We start from the raw sequence: 20,512 nt of genomic DNA on the forward strand, positions 1-20,512 counted from the left end.
CCAACGTGTCTGATTCACTAATCAAGAAGGTTAACCCAACACTGTTCAGCTCTCAATCCTCTTTCCTACTTAATCAACTCTCACTTGCTACAGCCTCTCAGAACCAAGTAGCCAAATCAGGCTCTCCTACCAGATGTTAAATTAAGTCTGAGCTGGCCGTTTTGCTCAGAGGTAATCCTCATGCCTTCCAGAGTCAGGGATTAAGCAGCACTGCTGCTGTTAATTGCTGTTAAATGGACAATGGACAAGGCAGTGGGCTAAACAGAGCCTTTGCTGCTACTGACAACTCATCAGTAGCAGATTAGTAGTATACCAAGTGAAATGCATCCTTCAGAAATGGGCACACACACTCACACACATATGCAGTATCATTAGCATTTCTATAGATTAGTAGTATACATAATGAATATGATTAATATTTTATATCAAGAATGTGACAAGTTTGGAATTCATTTATTGTTAGAGAATGTGACATATTGGCCTTTTTATGTGTTAAAAGTGCTAAAATACAGATGCATGAAAACATTTGACATGTCTGAGTATTTAGTATTACCATCCTAAGGGGCAGTTGAGGATGATCATGTTGATGACATACTGGTTTAATAAAGTTTAATCCAAGTAAAAGGAGAATGTCCTATTCTAATATGACCTGGATTCCAAAAAACTTGGGAGGCTTTGTAAAAGTAAATAAAACAAAATTTGCAACATTTGAGAGAGCAGTTAATCTACTGCAGTGAATTAAAAGAATATCCCTTTGATAGCATGCAGCACAAATTAATCTTGGCTTTTAAGCTTTTCAGAACATGCTGTAATGAAGTTTAGATGGCAACAAGCTTTCTTTCTACATTAGTTTGTGTTTTGCTCCCATAATTGGTCCTTGAGAATGTGTAAGATCCTGAGTTATAATCTCCAGCAGAGTCAGAAGTCATAAATTTAACCTATTTGATTGTTATTTGACATAGCCTTCTATAAGACAAGGCTTTCCCTTAAACAAAGGACTGAGATGAGGACTGAGGCCTGGTCAAGACTCAAAGGACGTGCTTCTGTATGTCGCCTGTGAAGGTGTAAATGTCCGTTTTTCAGATATTTCTAGGGCTACTGTGTGGACACTACACAAGTACTGTAGGCTTGTTTAATGATACAGTGGTACACTTTGTGGTGTGGGCTGCCTTCCTTCTTCTGCAAACTGAATTATTTACAGAGATGCTGCAGACCAGATGAATAATAGAGAAGACTGCTGAAGGGAATACTTGTCAGAGCAAAGAAGGGAGGTCTGGAGAGTTCAGCATCTGTTCTCTGAGACATTATAGTGATGTGTTTGGTTTTAGTGTCAGAGGGAGAGATAATGAGTTAAGTTACATGAGTAGGAATTGATTTGCTGTCTGAATTGATTAGAGATTCAAATACATCTGTTGGTGTTCTTATTGACAAAAGATGCCTGGATGAAATGAATGCAGCTGTGTCATTGTAGCCTTACAGAAATAACAACAGCTACATCAGAACGCTGTTTGTTGATTTCATTTTAGCATTCAACAGAATCTCCCTTCTGAAATTTAGCACTCTGGGCTTGAGTACCACACTCTAAAACTGCATATTGGACTTCCTGTGTGCTCAGTCGCACGATGTATACCCACTACTGCAACCCCCAACATGTAGAGAATACTGCTGTGAAGTTTGTGTATGACATTACCGTTATCTGTTGGATTACAGCAATGGTGAGAATTCATAAAGGGAAGAAATCAGCAGTCTTGCTGAATGGTGTAGAGAGAACAAACTACTGCCCAACAAAAGGACACACTCCTGTTAACCTCAGTGGAGCTAAAGTGGAGCTGGGGAACAGTTTTGGGTACCTGACAATCAGCATCTCAGAGAACCAGTAATGGAAATCAAGCATCTCCTCCCTGGTAAAGAAAGCTCATCAACAACTTTTGTCATTCTTAAGAACACAAAATAACAGCACCAAGTTCTTGTGAACTTTTACACCTGGAGTGATGGAAACCATACTAATTGGAAACATTACATATTGACATGGTGTACATGTATCTAACTATACACCTATCTAACGATGCAGCAGGTGATTAAAACCACACAGAGCATGATTGGTACGAAGCATAAGTGATATTGGTGAGGGGAGGCGTCTGCACAGAGATCAAACAACACTGCCAGTCCCCACCCCAGCCACAGCCTGTTCATCCTGCTGCCATCTGGCAAGTGATACAGGAGTATCTGCTGCCATACCACCAGAATACAGAGCAGCATCTTTTCTCAGGTCGCGAGACTCCTTAATTCATCCTCTGCACTCCGCTGTAATAGTTTTTTGTTTTGTGTGTAGCATGAAGGGACAACAGCTTTCACTTCATTGTGCTGCAGAATGAACCTTGAAACTTGAACCTTAAATAGAGATCTTTCTTTCAACATTATATAAAATGTTATCAACAAAGTGCAAAACAATAATGAAGTGACAGGAGATGGCAGGGCAGTTCCACAGTGATTATTAATCCACTGCTGAAAATAGTCCTAATCAGATTTCATCTTGTTTATCATTTAATGTCCTCAAGTGGCCATTAGAGGAATTGTAGTTTTTGGTTTCAGTCTTCAGCCTTGGATGTTGCTGCTTGATCTGACAAGGCAACATGGACGTATAGATTTTTTTTTGTGTTTGTGTGTGATGTTCCCAAAGAGTTCTTTGTTTGTTAAAAGTAATGACTAATGACTGCTAACCTCTCTCTTACCCTTGAAGTAATGTTAAGGCTAATGTTACTGCTCAAATCAAGACCACATTTCTCACAAATACAGTTACTTCCTTTCCCTGCCCCCCTTTCACAAGGCGGTCACCATGTGAGTGTGTAAGAGCTGGAGGCCAGTGGTGCAGTAGCACAGTGTCAGTCTCTTTGTCTTGGTTGGATGCCACAGCTTGTTTTGCCTCTCTTGCTGCTGACTACTGCTGACTGAAAGCCACATTGTCAGCAGTATCCTTTCTCTCCACACGAAGCACAGTGACACAGCAGTACAGTCAAAGCACACTGCCTGACCAAAGCACCTGGCTGTTTCTATGGTAACAGACTGCTCTTTACTGCTTTGCAGTGTGATTTGAGGAGCAGACTGTCAATAAAAACAATTGACTACAGTCAGGTGGTCAGATATCATTTCAAGAGGCCTGATAATTTACCAGATCTGGATTCAGTAGTAAAAACGTCATAGACTGATGTTAAGTCTTTTAAGTCTTTCGATGTTGGACCGCTATTACCATGCCATGAAAACATAGATGTCATCCAGTCACTTTATGCCTGAGATGATTGGTCAAATATGGTTTGAATTAAAATAAAGATAATGACTTCAGCTTCAAATAGTAACAAAGTCCAAACCTTGTGTTAGTAAAGCCCTGTGGATTTAAGATATTGTTTCACATATTGATAGATAGTGTTTGTTTTGTTGATATTGATGTAAATTCATGGAATCCCTTTGAGACATGGGGAGTTGCTCTTTCCTCTGTGATAATTATAGGCCTGCTCTCAGCCTGCAAACACCACAAATGCAAATACTAGTACAGACCAGGCAGCGACTCAGTTCTTCTTATCGGCCCAGAGGCTGATGGCAAAAGCATTTTCCTGTTTTATCTTTTTTTCTGACAACTGGCATGTCAAAGCAAAGTAAAATATAGATAACTGTGATTGTTAGCTATTTGCTGAGTCAACCTGATACAGGCTTTCTTGATTAGCTGTGACAGGGCACCAAACTAGATAACAGTTCCTCATAAGCATGTGGATGAGGACCACTCAACAGACTGAAGTATATTTAAGCAAAAAATAGTTGTCTGACGTGTCTGTAGGCCATCAGGACATCAGTGATGCATAATCAGCAGTTCTAATGTCTAAGTCAACACGTTTTTGGTGCAGTCATGGGTGCTATGTGTCATCAGCACAGACGTCTTATTTTGAGCAGCTTTAGAATTAGTCATTGAGTCATGAGTCAATTATCGGGCGATCAATTACTTATCAAACTATTATTTTATTGGCCTTTAAAAATCCACTATCAGTCGACCTTTTTGCATTACCCTACACCACAGAGACCAGGGTTTGATTCTTGGTAGGTGTACCTCTAGGTTGTTTGTGTAATAATTACAATTGGCATTGGGGTAGAAAAGTCTGCAAATCCAACCCGTATCATGATTGGTGATGATGAGAGGGTGGATCTGTAGAGGATTCAGTTGAACCTCATGGCTGTCAGGGGAGGGAGAGATCGGTGGCAGATGGAGGTAACACATGGCTCTCTGCAACCTCCTCAGTCCCACAGCTTAAGTAATGACACAAAGTGTCACTCACTAAATACAAATTGAGGAGTGTTGGACAGTACTGTTGCTCAAAACTGTCTCTGACATTGTCTTTTAGACTAGCAGAGTAATTGGATTTGCTGTTTTTTGCTGGTTTTACCACTGTATGCTGTTTGTTTTTCAATATGTTCAGCAACATAAAAAGTTGGATTCAGTTAGTTGATTTAACAGTACCACTGGCATATTAATGGTTTGTGGGCTACAAACTGTTTCTGGAAATCACACTTTTTAGCACAGCTTGTTGTGCAGAATCACACAAAAAACAACATTACCCATGAGGCTAAGACACCAGCAGGACCCTGAAATGAGTTCCTCAGTGAGTTCTACCACAGAGAGAATCCTTCAGTGTTGCAAAACAATGCACCAATTTGCTAAACTGATCCAAAGTTAAGCCAAAATTAAAAATTCAATTCAGTACAGGAACTTTCATTTGCTCTCCCATGTGAACTATTGGAAGGATGTTGTGACTATTTACATCTTGAGCAGAGCTGAGGAGGAAATTGCCATTGAGAAGGATGTACACTCAAACATCAACAGCATCTCTGTTGGATCAGTGAATCACTTTTTTCTCTGGCCTGGGCTTAAGAGGGGAGGTGTTTGTCCACCCAGTGAGTCTTCATTTGAGTTTCATCCTGGTTTTGTTTATATTTGAGATATAGATTTGGGGGTCTATTTTCGTGAATCCTGCTGCATGGCACAGATCAGAGTCAAGCGCGCTCTGCCCACCACCATTCAAATATCTGTTTTTATGCTGTACTGTATGTCCATAAGAGGGAAAACCAATCCAAGAGGCAAACTAATTGTATATTATTTCAACAGAAACAAATGTATGGTCTTGATTGAGAGTGCTGCAGCCGGGAGCGGCAAAAACGCGTTGCAATTGAATCCCTCCAGGTGTTTGTGCACTGTCAATGTATGTCCAGTAAAGGTCTTTGTTTTTGCAATTGACATGCTCTGATGGTTATAATAAGTATCTGATGACATTATGGAAAGGATCCCTTCAGAGATACGTTAGTTTTAAAGAGTAAGATCCTTTTTGTTTAGCCAGAAAGAGTTCTCGCTAAAGCCACCAGACCCCATTCACAAAAACAGGATTTTTTTTCGTTGTAAAACAAACTTCGTTCAACCTTCTTGTTTTATCTTTCCACCGTTCCACCAATCATCACTAACTCTGGTTTGGTTAAAACAAACTCTAAGTTCACTGATTCGGGAGAGGAGTGAGAGAGAGGGTGGACATCAGAGAAGCAGCGGGATAATTAGTGTGTGGAGCTGGAATATTTAATAATTTCATATCTCACTCAGGAATTATTTTCACACGACATTATGACGGGAGAGACTTAAATGTGTCGAACTTCAACTTGAATTTCCCTGGTAAAAACAAACAAACGGACAACAGAAACTGTTTTTGTGTCCCCTGTCCGTCATGCAGTACTGTCAATGCAGCCACCACGGCCGTGCTGCCCCCCCCAGTTCATTTTCACAATCAAATGTATATATTTTTTTTACAATTTTACAATATAAATTTGAATTTAGAATGTTCGTTGTCAGCCCCTGTGTATATTAGCAAGTGTGTTTGTGATTGACACAATGAAAACAGTTCAGTCATGAAAATGCCATGAAAATAATGGATATAACTCCCTGAAGACTATTTGTTCCTGTCAGTCCTTCTCTACTCCCTACTCTTCATTAAAAAGGTTTATCTGTGTAGGGATCCTTTCCATAATGTTGTCAGACACAATCTGAGCCTGTCAGTAGCAAACACATACACTTTTAGTGGATGTTCATTGACAGTCTGTGAACATCCGGAGGGGGTCCACTCAATACTGGACCAGTTTCAAAAAATGTTGTCTCCATTAGTCACATGGACACAAAAACAGGGCAAAACAGGGTCCATAATGAGCTAATATCTAGGGCTGGGTATCGTTTGAAAATTTTCGATACCGATACCTTCACTTCGATACCGGTTCCTGAACGATACTTTTTTAGATACCAATTTTCTAAGATCAATTCTAACAAAAACAAAATTACATTACATATTGCACAAATCTTGAGTTTTATTTTTCAGCTTTGGTAGTTTTCCACTCTAAGCAGTTTTCTTACAGAAAAATTAAACAACAAATAATTTCCAGTGCAAAAGAACACTTGCAAACAAGTGACAAATCAATCTAATATTCACTGCTACATGTTTTTCACTTAACAGTTTTTCTTCAGAAAAATCAACATGTCTGCTTTCTCAGGACACAGACAGGCCCGCTCCTGGCTGATGGTGTCCCCAGCAGTAGAAAAAGTGCGCTCTGAGGGTGTGGATGATGCTTGCACACAGAGATACCTGGTTGCCAAGTCTGATAGCATTGGCATATTGTCCCTCGCATTCCACCACCAGGTTACTGGATTCACTGAGGTTAGGGTAGATGGCAGATCTCTGTACCACTGTATCTCTTCCTCAATCTTCTCTGTGGTGCTAAAAGTGTTCTCTTGTCTTATTTCAACTGCCATGTCCTCATCAGCAAATAGCTCCTCAAGGGCAGAAAGCTTTGGCTTCTTCTGGAAACAAGAAGAAGAAGAAGAAGAAAGACAATCAGAATAGATGCCAACAAGTTATTTCTGTTCTGAAAATGAAATGGGGGGGCAGGATGTCTTTGTATGTTTTTATTTTACCAGTGTTGTTACTGCAGCTGTACAGTCTTCATCAGAAGAGTTGTCATCATGGTCACCAGCTGTCCCTTCAAGCTCCTGCTTCATCTGCTGTGCCTGGGTCACACCTTTATTCTGTATTCAATAGATTATGGGAGTCATATAAACTGATCTACAATGGAAGAGAAATAAAATATAACAAATAACATAATAATATAATAATATAATATTCAATAACAAAAAACACCTGTTGTGAGATCCTAGTTACCAGCTCCTCTTGTAGTCTTGTCCACACTTCATCGCCCACTTTCGTTTTGAATCTTGGGTCTAAGGCTGTGCCCTCCTCCAAGAACTGCCTGATGCTCTCATCCTGCAAGACAAAAAATAGTATAGTAGTCAAATCTCTGAGTATACCTAATGAAAACAACTTAAAAATCTACGAGGTTATGCTACATACTTGGTATCGTTTTGAGAGGTCACCCCAGATCTTGTCCTTGATGGTCTGTGTAAAGGAGGAGTCCTCATCAGTGACTGTGAAGTGGTGCTGGAGTTTCCCCAAGATGGGCAGTATCTGGCCCAATGTTGGACTCCTTTCAGCGGAGATGCAGATGGTTGAAGTATAGAGTATCTTCATTACTCTGATGAACTGTTCTGCTTTTCTATAATCATCATCAGAAAGTCTCTCCAGTCTGAAAAAAATACACACATTGTTTTATTAGCTAGACCACAGGCCAGCACATTAGTTCACATTGATGAAAGAATTAGGTAATAACAATGCCCATCCTTATCTATACCTGTCCTTCTCCATTGATTTTTTTAGCCGAGGGTCCATGGAGGCTGCCTGGATGGCAGGAAACTGCTCCAGAAATCGCTCCACCATCAGGAACAGGCTGTTCCACCTGTTCTTCACATCCAAAATGACAGCATGTTCAGGGAGACCTAGAGAGAGACAGTGTGTGTGTGGTTGTCAAACTGGTTGTTTATTTGTAGTAATAGTTCAATAATTTATTTAGCCAGGAATGTTGCACCAAGTTCACTCTATTTTGATTTACACTTACCGAGAAGACGTTGCTTCTCTTTAAGGACAGGTTTAGCCAAGCTGCACCTCTTTAACCACACCACCATAGCTCTGATTCTTCCTGCCCACTTTGAGATGACAGGTATGGTGTACAGCTTTTGAGCAGCAATGTTTAGTGTATGAGCAAAGCAGCCAATTTTTCTAATGCTCATCTTTTTTACTGCCACATCCATATTAGCTGCATTGTCTACAGTGATCGCAACAACTTTTTCTTTTATGTTGAATTCAAGAATATCCCCTATCTCCTCAGCTATTACATTCCCTGTCTGTGATGTGTAGACTGCCCTGGTATGCAGGATTTTCTCCTTCATGGTACCCTCTCTCACAAAGTGGACTGAAACAGTCAAGTAGTGGTCTTGTGCCACACTGGTCCACCCATCCGCGGTCACAGCCACATCTCTGACGTCTTGCAATTCTCTCTTGACATTTCCCTTCTCTACTGCATACCATGCAGGTATGAGTGTATTTGACAGCATGTCTCTGCTGGGGGGCTGATATCTGGGGTTTAGGGCTCTTATCATCTCCCTAATTGACATTAGAACACAAAAAAATCAACAAAACAATATCTAGAGTGAGAGATAAAATCTTAACTGATCAACACTATCCTTTGCAGCTTACTTACCTCCACCATGGAGCCTCCACTGTAGAAAAAGGCAGCAAACCTTTAACAACAAAGTTTGTGACTGCCCTGTGGCACTCATCTTGTTTTTCTTTTGTCATCTTTCCTTTTTCTGCCAGTGTGAATGGATTCACACTGGCTGGCCTTCTCCCCCTCACACCAGGGTCAGCGGCTACTGTGAGGAGAAGATAAACATAACAGAGCCGTTTAACCAGCCGGCCCAATTGATAAGCACATCTTAACAAGCTAAGCTTTATCTGTTGCTGTCAATCTCTAGTTAGCTTTTGATTTAGCCACAAAGCTACACACTAATAACGTAAGTTAGCATCACATCACAGTTTAACTCGCTGCGCGATGCACGTATTAAATTGCAGTAACATAAAGTAAATTTACCTGTTGATATCCCAGACATAGCGCCCTCGTTGGTACTCTCAGGTGAAGAGGAGTCCGGTGGTGGATATTATGAACCAGGCCGCTCGGGCTCTGTAACGTCCACAGGCGGACTTGAATGCTGAGAAGAGGATGGCTGCGGTCCGCTCTTCTTGCAGTCAAACACGGAGCAACTTTCTGCTCTTAAATTGATTCCATGCATGGTCAGGTGTTTCATCAAATTAGTCGTATTGCCAGCCTTAGCACTGAAGACTTTTTTGCATATATTGCATCGCGCACCATTGGCATCAATCTTGTTAAAATGGAACCACACTTTTGACCTCGGGCTCGGTGACATTTTTTAACCGGTTCGAGACACAGCTCACTACAGCTACAGCTCACTATCACAACACAGACACGTGAACCCCGTCTGTGGGCGTAACCACAAGACGTCTCAACCACGTATTTTTCCTGCATGCCGCAATCAGGTGTAACATTACAGCCAATCACCGGCAGCAGTATCAGGTCTACATCACGTGATTAACCTCAGGGTACCGAAACTTGGCACCGAAAGACAAGGCATGCTTCAATACTCGGTACTACCGAAGCATTTCGGTCGGTGCCACACAAGAACCGAAGTTCGGTACCCAGCCCTACTAATATCTGATGTGGATATGGAATATTTCCATTTGTCCAGGACACATGGGCCAGCACCAGCTGAAAACTCTGCACACATCACTCTCATTGATTGAAAATGAAATGTAGGTCAAGCTGAAACAAGCCAATAATTCAACAACACACTATAGGACATTATTTCATCTCTTTGTTTTGTAATGTGTGACTATGTAGATCTTTTGAAAGACTTGTTTATGTTTAGGAGTATGTTTAATGTAAGTAATTGATGGCCAGTTTTTGACAACTCTAATGTATGCTTCAATAGAAACTAGAAAGAAAAGCAGAATAATTCATCAAGGTGCCAAGTTTGGTGTGCACTATTTTATTTTCTCCACAAATGGGTTCGCTTGTTCATACCTGCCTGCTAAAATTCATTGAAACCCTAAATATACAAGCAAGGTAATGTGCCATTCTTCTGCAATCTCTCACTCAACACATACTGTATACACTCTCAGCTCAAAGGCCACGCTTCACCACATGTCCAGTGCCACTTTGCTTATCTGCCATTCAGCTTCTGTTTGGGTTAACAGGGCAGTGAATGGATCTGTTTATGCACTGCTCCTCAGCTGATCTAAGCCCTGAGGCTTCTGTCAGCCAGAGAGTACAGACTGTGTACCAGGCAGAGCTGTATGTTAGCTTTTGTTTTGCACATAGCACTGGTACTACAGAGACAGAGACTTTGTAGCACAGGCCACAAAATTGTAGCAGAAGTATAAAATGCCTGTCATCATCTCTAAAAATCACAAATAAGGCAGTTTATCAGTTAAACGAGCTTGTCATTGGGACATCACGGCCTAAACCAATAGGGCAATAGCAATAAATGATAATTATATATTATGATGACAAAACTATATCCAGTTAACGATCAGGAGTCAGTGCATTGAAAAATAGTACTAGTTATAGATTTTCTTAAAACTGTCACCTGAATGATTGACTATTCCACAAAATTCTGATTTGATTTTTTTCTTGTGGACACCTGACATTCATTGTTATTGTTAGATTTTAATGATAACATACATAAAATAGTCTATAAATGAGCTAAGGGTGATCAAGATTAATCTGACAATGTTACGCCCCAGTCTAGGGGAGCAGGGATGCAACATAAAGGAGTGAAAAAACAAACTTTGTCTACACATCAAACAAATTACTCTCAGCAAAAGCAGGTACAATGGCAAACCACCAATTTATTGTTATTAACAAAAAGAGGCCTGATGTACAGGTAAAAAAAGGCCACAGCCAAAACGAAACAAAATAGTGCTAATATATACAGTGTTAGAAACTATAACCCAAATACCTACCTCCGCGGCAGACCAGGAGCAGTGGGCTGCCAGCTGCCAGCCGATGCCGGTGCCGGGACCCATCCTTTTTCGTCACCGTTGGTCAGGTGGTGATCTTCTTGCATGTTTTTAGTGGGGGTTATTTAAGGAGGAAACCCCAGGTGAACACGGGGAGAACATGTAAACTCCACACAGAAAGGCCCCCTTTTTCCTCGAGCAGCAGGCACTGAAGACATGGTGGAGGACACGCCACCAGCGCCCACAGCGGGATTCAAACCGGGGACCTTCTAGCTGTGAGGCGACAGTGTTACCACTTGTGGCACCGTGCTACCCAAAGTTCTCAAGATAAACGCCAGAAACACACGAGCCACTGCTGTCAAGCCGAGTCCCCCGATGAATGAAAAATCCAAGGTTTAAAACAGGCGGGATGCGGCAGCAGGGACCAATGGGATAGCGACACCACTTGCTGTGTGGAGGAGGGCAGGACCAGCACAGCTGCTAAAAAAAGAAGAGCACACACTCACACACAGAAACATGGACCAGTCAAAAGGACACCACAGGACCACACAGGACAAACAAACAGAGCGGAAGCAATACGGCCAGGGCTGTAACAGACAACACCCCTGCAACAATTAGCATTTGAGTCTTAGATCATAAGAACATCACAAAAATGACAAAAACACTTTGTTTCCCTGCCAAATATTAAACACAATAAGAACTCATAGTGAGACTACTAGCCTCTCCTCGGCACTAGATACACTGCAGACACACAGCTGACAGAAAGGAGGAGCTCACATTATGCAGAGAGATATTAGCTGTTTCTGAGTGAATATTATTAATGTTATTTATAAAAGGAAGAAAAAAGGGGTATGAGAAAGCTGAGCTTTTCAAGTTTCCTCAGGAGTCATTAATAGCACCATCAAGCACATCGTGTTCAGCAAAGTAATTTCAAAATACGCACACAAAGGGCAACCATTTACTGTATACTGTAGTTAGAAACTCAGTACAATTAGCTGATAATTAGCCTGATCAGCCATTGTCAGTTATCAAACACACCTTATCAGACTATAAACCATTAATCAAACCAATAACTAACCAAGTTAACCGACACAGTCAGTCAATTGTCTGAAAACCTTATCATACTTCAGCAGTTAGCTTCTGTTTCTGTGGTAGTGTAAAACATTTAAACATTAAAAGATATATGTATGATATTTGAATTGCTGCTAGTGTTGCTTTCGTCAATGAAAATTATGATCTTGAGTCTATAAGGTAACAATAATATAATGATAATGCAACCTTGTTTGAATTGTGAAATGGGGTTGGCTAAAAGAAAATTTTGGTTTCGTCTATACTACTAGGTACTTATACTGTATTGACTGGGTCAAATACAATTGCATTACTAAAAGAGACTAAAATATAATTTTTATTGACTAAAACTAGGCGAAAATAGACAGCTTGACACAAAGAATAGACTAAGACTAAAATTAAAACAGGCCGATGATGACGAAATGATGACACTTGGGTCAGAGGTCAGCTTCACTGTGACATCATGATCACACTTTTCCAGCCTTTATTCAACACCATGACTCAGGAACAGAAGGGGAGATTGGGACCATATTTCACATTTGGTCACATGCTGAGTTGGTGACACTAACCTTGTGTGTTCACCTTGAAACTGAGGTAGCTGTATAGATCTTCTGTGCTGCCAGTTTGAAGATGTCTGTGCAGCATCCACATTAATAGCTTCTCTGCAGCAACATCTGTATTTGAAGCATTGTAGATCACCACAAGCTCATTGATTCTGCTGATACTGATGCTTCAGATGATTGTTGTTGGATTAGTTTTTAATTGCTACACCGCTTCCTGTGTTTGGGTAAGCACTAATAAGAGAACAAAAACACTTTACAAATTGACACTGTATGATTAATATGAATTTAATATGTTATATTGTATCTAAAGCATTTGAAGCATAATATATGGATGTTTTTGTATAGCAAGACATATTCTGTCCCTGCAATTTGCCATTATGTGCAAATGAAGAAAAACTTTTTCTGAAAACATTTCTTGTGAAGGTTTGGATGCTGCCCTGTATGCGACATTAATGCTCTTTGCCAGTCCAGTGATGAAGTGCACTGCTTGTGGTTGTTTTTTAGAGAGGGCAATGGATATTTTATAGTCATGCTACAATTTTGTGGCCTGTGCTCCAAAACTTTCAACCCATGTGCTAAGAAAGGTAATGTACAGCTGTGTATTCATGTTATCAGTGGCTGGAAGTGGGCTTGATATTATGGAATGGAGAAGGGTGTGTGTATGTCAAGTTGCAGTCGTGGCATGCCAGCAAAACGACCAAACCACCACAGAAATGAGGTGGAGACAAAAAATGGATTTCATATAGTGGGGCATGGGTGTGTATCATACTGTTTAGCATAACGATGGCAATCAGTCAGTGCAGGGACTGAATCAACGTGTCCTTCATAAATATGTCCAATCCTGTCAACATGGGAATAGAAATGAAAGCAGCCCCCTAGTTTGAAACATGATTGAATGAATTCTCATATAATCTGTGTGTATGTCTGTGCGTGTGTGTGCACTTTGCGCACTCATACATGTGGGACTTGGACATTAACACTGTCACCATCTGCTTAGCTCCTAACAGCACAGAACATTGGAGTATGTTTCCTTTAAGTGGAATATTACATGCTGCTGAGGAAATGTGCATTTAAATTCTGTGACTTAATTGCCTGCAGCTTTGCAGTCTGAAGAAGATGGACTGTGTGCTAAAGCTTTTGAGGACACAACAACTATTTATCTGCAAACAGAGAATTTGTGCTTGGCTGGATTAAAAAAATATGCATTTATCTAAAAGTCGTTATGTTGGAAAGTTGAAAGTGGGGCTGTAGTGGAGATGAGTACCTGTCTCATTGCCACTGACTTGCCCTGTTTGTCTAATCCATTCAGACCTGATAGTGTATCTATTTATCCAACTGTTGTAGAGCTACGCTTCAAAACTGTGCCTGACTGCATCCTGGGTGATGCAGATGGAGCGTTGAAACTGATGCTCTGCTAATGTGCTTCCTGGGCTACGCCTCCTGTGTACACATTGTATAAACCGTCTTGGGTTAAGACTACAAATGTACAGTATTACTGAAAGCCTTTGTCAGGAGTTGCATCATGGGGAATGTAGCATTCTGCCTTTTTGAAGCTTGACCAGCGACTAAAGTCAGAATTTCTCTGCTGTGCAGTGACATGGTTTCATAATGACTGAGTTCCAGCTACTCCAAACAAAAGCTTTCAATGGTCAAATGGTTTTCTGCTTTTTTGTCACATCTCCTGTCTTAACATGTTAGATACCTGTTTTTTGGCTATCACACTATTTTATTCTAAAAATGGACTCTATTTATATAACGCTTTTCTAGTCGCTAGGCCACCAGCTCATTACAAGCTTTTAACCATTCACACACTGATGGCACAGCATCGGGGCAATTTGGGGTTCAGTATCTTGCCCAAGGATGCTTCAACATGTAGCCTGCTGAAAAGGGAAAACCACAGACCTTCTGAAAAGTGAACGACCGCTCTACCTCCTGAGCCACAGCTGCATTTTCACTATGCAACAAGCCTCACAACATTTCTGTGTGCTATTGGATAATTTGGAGCTAAGACCAATGAAATATTTTCAAAAATTCAACCTGGTAAATAGTTTATAGAAAGTTTCAGACTCTCAGCTGACTTTACACCAGCCCTTGCACACCATGACATACTTCTTAATGCTTGTTGTCACTCTTGAACACAGTGTTCAATCACTGCATTTCTCTCCTTGCCCTTTTTACCTCACCCTCCTCTTTAAGCTACACTCATTTCCTGTTTCCAAAGACAGCCCGCCTAGTATCCCCCTGTCAGATAGACGTTGTCTGTCTGTTCATTTCAGCACTTTCTTTGTTTCTTAGCACTTTCTCAATATCACTTTGCCATTCCCTCCCTCCAGTGTCATGGCAGTAGCCGGGAAATAATGAATAATGGAGGCTTTGTGCGGTTGCAGGACATGTGGAGCTTTTCCCGGTTCTCTTGCTCCATCTTGTGGTCCAAAAGTAGAGGTGATGGGAAACAAGTGGAGCTGCAGCCGGTCCCCAAGTGGTTGATATCTGCTGCCTGGGGATATGTGTTCTTTTGTGGGTGGATAGTGCAATGTGTGTTTGGAAGGATTTGGTTTGCTTTAGCAGTGACAGATTAAGAAAACCTTACTGCATTTTTCTCATATGTTACATTCCATTACATTCAGAGCTAATCTGAGTATGTTGTATTCCCTTTTCATGTTTTTGGGAAGAGTATGCAGATGAATAATTAAATATATTGACAATGATTTTTTTTTACAAGTACATTCAGTATGGATATTTCATTATTTTACAGTGTGACTGTTAGTAGTAACAATTTTGCAAATAGTTTAACAGAAATTCCTTTACAGCAAGGTGTACGGATTTGTTTTTGCCAAACTTTCAGTCACATCTAATGACCTTCATCTGCGTGTTAAGTAAATCTCAAGGATAAGCAGAGCAGACTCCATTCACTGATGAAGGCCACAAGATACAGCTGAAAGCTCTGTAAAACAACTAGGTGTTGTAATAAGATTTTTTTTTTTTTTTTTTTTTTGGCTAACTGCTATTTAGTTCAATTTTACAAATACCTTATGCTTATGCTTTACAGTGTTTAACAGTTTACCTTTAGGATTCATTGTTACATCTGTTACTGCACTTAAAATATAGATTTTTATTTTCTCCAGATTAGATTTTTTTCTTTCGTCTTCATTTCATTTTCTAGCCACACTGCAAAATCAGAACATTAGCATTATTTGACATTTAATATTTAGCATGCTTTGCCTAACTGCAGAACTTGCTAACATAACGTGGTTTTGCTCATTACAACTGCTATCTCTAACCTTCTCTGCTGTTGAAATGGGGAATGTGGGGCTGGTATTGTTCACATTGTTTGATACTGGCACTGTTACTGACTTTAATACTGGCTTCCATACAAATTTTAATGAAATCCATTTTAGTTTAAGTTTTTAAGTTTTATTTTTCAGCTCCTTGGCATTTTTACACACAGTTTGCTAACATAAAAAATGTAAACCTATGTACCACACTGTGGTTTAACTTGTCCGTTTCAACTCTTTAGTTTTACATTTCAGCACCTTTTTTCACTCAAAGATTTTTTTAAATAAATTCATACTTATATTTTTTATAGATAAACCTTTTTATCACAACTTGAAGTGTCTGTTAACATAGTACCAATAAGTAGAAATATATGAAAACTGGAGTCAAACTGGGACCCTCAGAATACCAGATGGCTGCTCAACCTCCGCAGCCACTGCTGCTCCAATATTATGTAATACAAAGAGTGAAATGTAGAAGATGCAATGAAACATCCTCTAACATCCCTTTAGCTTTGACTGTAATGCGAACCTTGAACCACACCTGTGTTTAAGTTTAGCAGGTACCCTGAATGGCTATTCTTTTAGGTAGTTTATGAAAAGCAAACATCCTGTAAAATTAAAATTCTAAAACACAGTTTAATGTGGATTAATTAGCACCAAATGTTCAGTGTAGATATGTATCCATATATCCAACTTGTGGTGGCTTTGTGTTAAAACAGCTTGAAAACTTGATGGCAGGATTAGTCCTGCAATAGTACCTTCTTTGAGTTTGATGAGTGTACAATTGATACTCTGAAGCCAGTTGAACAGAGCTTTTAAGAAAATGATGAGCGGTTTTTCATTCATTACCCAGAGCGAGGGAAGCCTGTGTATTATTTCTCCTAACATGACACACTCTGCCTCTGTTTTTTTTTCTTTGTTTTTTGTTTTATTGTGTTCCTTCCTTTAAATGCTCATACTTCCTCCTCTCAGCTGCACAGTGTAGTTTCATACAGGAAGACGTTGCGACTGACAACTCCCTCAAATGTAGACACACAGAATGTTAGCTCTGGGTATTTGCTGAAACAGATGGTTGGAAAAGCAGAGAGAAAGAGAGAGCGCAGATCCGATGAAATGCGAAAGAAAGTTTTTGTTCGGATTTAAGGTTCATGCAGCTCTAATGCTGGATGTGGGACTGAACTGCCAAATGATGACTGGGCGAAATGCAAAGGTTTGTTATCAGTGGATTGGATGGAGCTTCACAATTGTAGTTTCTGCAGATACTCTGGAACAAGCAAAGCTCAAAAGTGTTATGGCTCACATTTTCATTCTCTCCTTGCTGTTGAATAGTGCCACTAGATTGATGTGTCTTGGCATTGCTTATCCAGTTATCAAGGCTGTTGCTGTTGCTACTCTTTTAAAACTTCAGGCTGTAATAAATCTGATCGAAATTCATATTCATTCACTTAGAAAACTATAGTATTGCAGCTAGTTGATTAGGTTGCATTTTTTTTCCCATGATGATATGGGCTTATATAGGCAAGGCTGCCCTGCGTCATCCCAGGTCACAGATGACTTTGTTGATACTTGACCTGCATATATGTAAAACTGATAACATCCAGTGTTAAGCAGTGCTCCTGGTGGTCTGGAGAAATTGAACACTGCAACTTCATTTTTAGTATCTCTGTAGCTCTCTGGAAGGCATGTTGGTTGGCCATTTGGTCCAGACTGAAATGTCTCAACTACTGAATGGCTTGCCATTACATCTAGTACACACATTCATGTTCCCCAGGCGATGACTTGTAATCCTCTTGTCAGATCTTCTGACTTTTCATCTAGCACTATCATAGGCTAGAAATCCGCTTTTTTATTGCTTCAGTTTATGACCAAATAAATACCCAAACTACTAGCTAATAATATTGACAATAAATAATAATATTAACAGTGCTGTGTCAGAATAGCCCCTGAAATACCCTGAGTGCTCTATAATGTAAACTTCCAAGTCCTATATTTTAGTATTGCTGACCAAGATAAGTATCTAAACCCATTAGCTGGCTTTGCGTACACATAGATATACACAAAAAAAAGTGCACATACAGAAGCAGCTGAGTTAACAGCAACTGCAGAACATGTGTGGTTGAACAGTGTGTCTGCTGCCTGTGGTGGTGGTAAGGGGAGTTCATGGCAGACCTGTCCAGGCTGGAGAGTAGAGGCTTCTATTTTTACCATTGCCCAACACCCTCATATAACAACAGCTGTCCCCACATCTCTTGTCTGTCCGCTGTCAGGAATAGCCGGCCTATCAGCGCACTCCCTCTTTCCTCAGCTCGGCTGTTTCACTCTCCACTGTGTGTCTCTAGCCAATTGCTCAGATCTCCTCGACTTTGGCCAGTTTTTGATTTGATTGGTGACTTGTGAGGACTGTTTGGATACAGCAGCTCTGGAATTACTTCACTGACAGGTAGAACAATTTGTGATAACTTTCTATGCAGCGTGAGATCTTCAGTGGAAAATCTATGACCTACTACCTCAAGACTCCACAGCCAGTGGCACTATTTTTAGAGAACAGTTAGCTGAGGGGGCAGCTTGAGTGGTTTCCCAACTGAAAGTAGAATTTTGCAATATCAGCCTTTGTGCTATCATGACAGTTTCCTTCTTCCTTCTCCAATGTTAATCAATAAGAGTGGTAGAATTTAAAAGAAGTGTGTGGAATGTCAGTTAAGGTGGTTTGAAGAGATGGTTCACATGTAGGTTTTGTGGATGCATGCTCAGTTGGAGCTCATGTACTGGTGTATGAACTGGTGGGGAATGAAGTTGGGACTGAGGTTAAGTACGCTTTAATGTTGTGTGACTGGTCTTCAGTTCATATCAAACATGGTGTGTCATTAGTGTCATTGTGTCATCTTGACTAATGACTCAACATTGTCAAGATGAAGTCTTTATTTTACCACCACCCTTCAAAGGTTTGATTCAGTACAGTTTGATGGCTGAGAGGACTCTGTAGTTTTGATTTTATTTTCATGCTTTTAGGTTTTAGAAGGTACTCTACTCTGAATAGATCTTATTTTGCATGGTTTTCAAGAGAAGTAATGTTTTGTAGATGGAGAATGAAGTGCTGCACAGTGATTCAACCACACTCACAACAGAAAAGGCAGAATGACACAGAGCAACAATTAAATAAGAATAGAACAAATCAACAGTTGTAGGCAAAATAAATTGGAAGCTTAACATTAAAATCTATTCACATTTGTTTTGGTTCAGCTCACTGACAAATCACAGTTTAAATCTATTCAGTCTAAGTACTGAGTAGCCTGCAGAGGGCCCAAAGAAAAATGGGTTCCCAAAGTATTTAGAGCCACCAATGAACACTAATTGGTGGAGCATCATGCCGTTGCCAGTGTGTCTGTCCCCTTTTTGTTTGGGTATGTTCAGGTTGACCACATTTCGATTCATGTCCTCAGGTCCCTTTTCAGATTGGTCCTTGTTTTTAGAAAATAATTTATGTATGTTTGGCTTGGTTAGGTTGCTTTAGATCAGACCTCCATCCCTGGTCAACTACAAACAGGGTTATAGCCACTCAACTGTAAACATTAGCAAGAAGCACCAGGGACAGATTATTTTACCAAACATCCAACTGAAGGCCAATTGTATAGCAATTAGAAAACAATGTCCAGTTGTGGATCTCATGTAACCCTTGGGTTGTTTCCACATGACGTTATATTCAGACATAGGGCAGGAAGTGAAAACTGTGGACGAGATGGAGGGAAGTTCAGTTTAGATAAAATGACAAGAGGAAAAAAATGAAAATCAGATTATATGTTAGATGTGACCTTTACATTATGAAGAGGAGCAATTTTTCAATTTAACTGAAAGCCTACTGTAGAGGCAGTAGATATAAGCAACTACCTGGTCATTAAGATGTTGTTCTACTCAAGAAACCAAATGAAAGCATAAAAAAATATAGAGGCAAACAATTGTCTTGCTAGCAGTTGGGTCCACAACCAAGGTACCAAGGTGCTTCGACTTGACTAAAGACTTGGATCGTCGCGAAACAAGACAGGATACGTTATTCACTTTCAGCTGTCTTATGTGAAACTCTTAACATATTTGTCACGTTACTTGTAGCTATTACTTTAAATCTATTACCATAGATTTAAAACAGCAGCAAATGTTATTTCCACCATCATCTGACCCGGCTCCTTCCAACCGCAGATGGTTAACCAGACATTTTTTCTGGCAGTTTTTGGTCAGTTTCTTGCATTTTTGACCCTTAAAAATTGATTGATCTGAGCAACCTCAAACGATGCAAAACTTAGGCATTTTGAGTGTGTGTTATAGTGCTTCCTATGCAGAAAATCACTTCCGGCCCTCCATCTGCAGTTTGAGCCACAGCAAAAGAGTGACATGACGTCATCTGCAACAACCTGTTACACGAGGCCAACAAGTAATACCAGTTCAGAGCAAAAAGGCATTATTTGGACATAATAACAAGTAAGGCAGGATCCCGGTTCTGTGTTTAAATAACAGTTGCTTCCAATACTAATTGTAAACCAAGGCAACATTGTAGACGATAATTCATTTAATAAAAGTTAAATTATTGACTTCAAGAAACTTTTCATCTGTTACC

At 40.1% G+C, this 20,512-nt stretch overlaps 1 protein-coding gene across 7 annotated transcripts in view; it reads left to right on the forward strand.

Moving 5' to 3' along the window:
- Nucleotides 1-20,512, forward strand: part of LOC139336735 (unconventional myosin-XVIIIa-like) — a 166,937-nt gene that overhangs the window by 17,574 nt on the left and 128,851 nt on the right. The window contains exon 1 of one of the 7 annotated variants that reach the window (XM_070970938.1): nt 16,909-17,116. The exons of the other annotated variants lie outside the window; for them this stretch is intronic. Coding sequence (XP_070827039.1) covers nt 17,015-17,116 — 102 coding nt within the window. The 5' untranslated portion in view covers nt 16,909-17,014. Of the gene's footprint in view, nt 1-16,908; nt 17,117-20,512 lie in introns of those variants that run through there. 7 annotated transcript variants of the gene reach the window in all.

The sequence above is a fragment of the Chaetodon trifascialis genome, chromosome 9, assembly GCF_039877785.1.
Source record: "Chaetodon trifascialis isolate fChaTrf1 chromosome 9, fChaTrf1.hap1, whole genome shotgun sequence".
Taxonomy (NCBI): Eukaryota; Metazoa; Chordata; class Actinopteri; order Chaetodontiformes; family Chaetodontidae; genus Chaetodon; species Chaetodon trifascialis.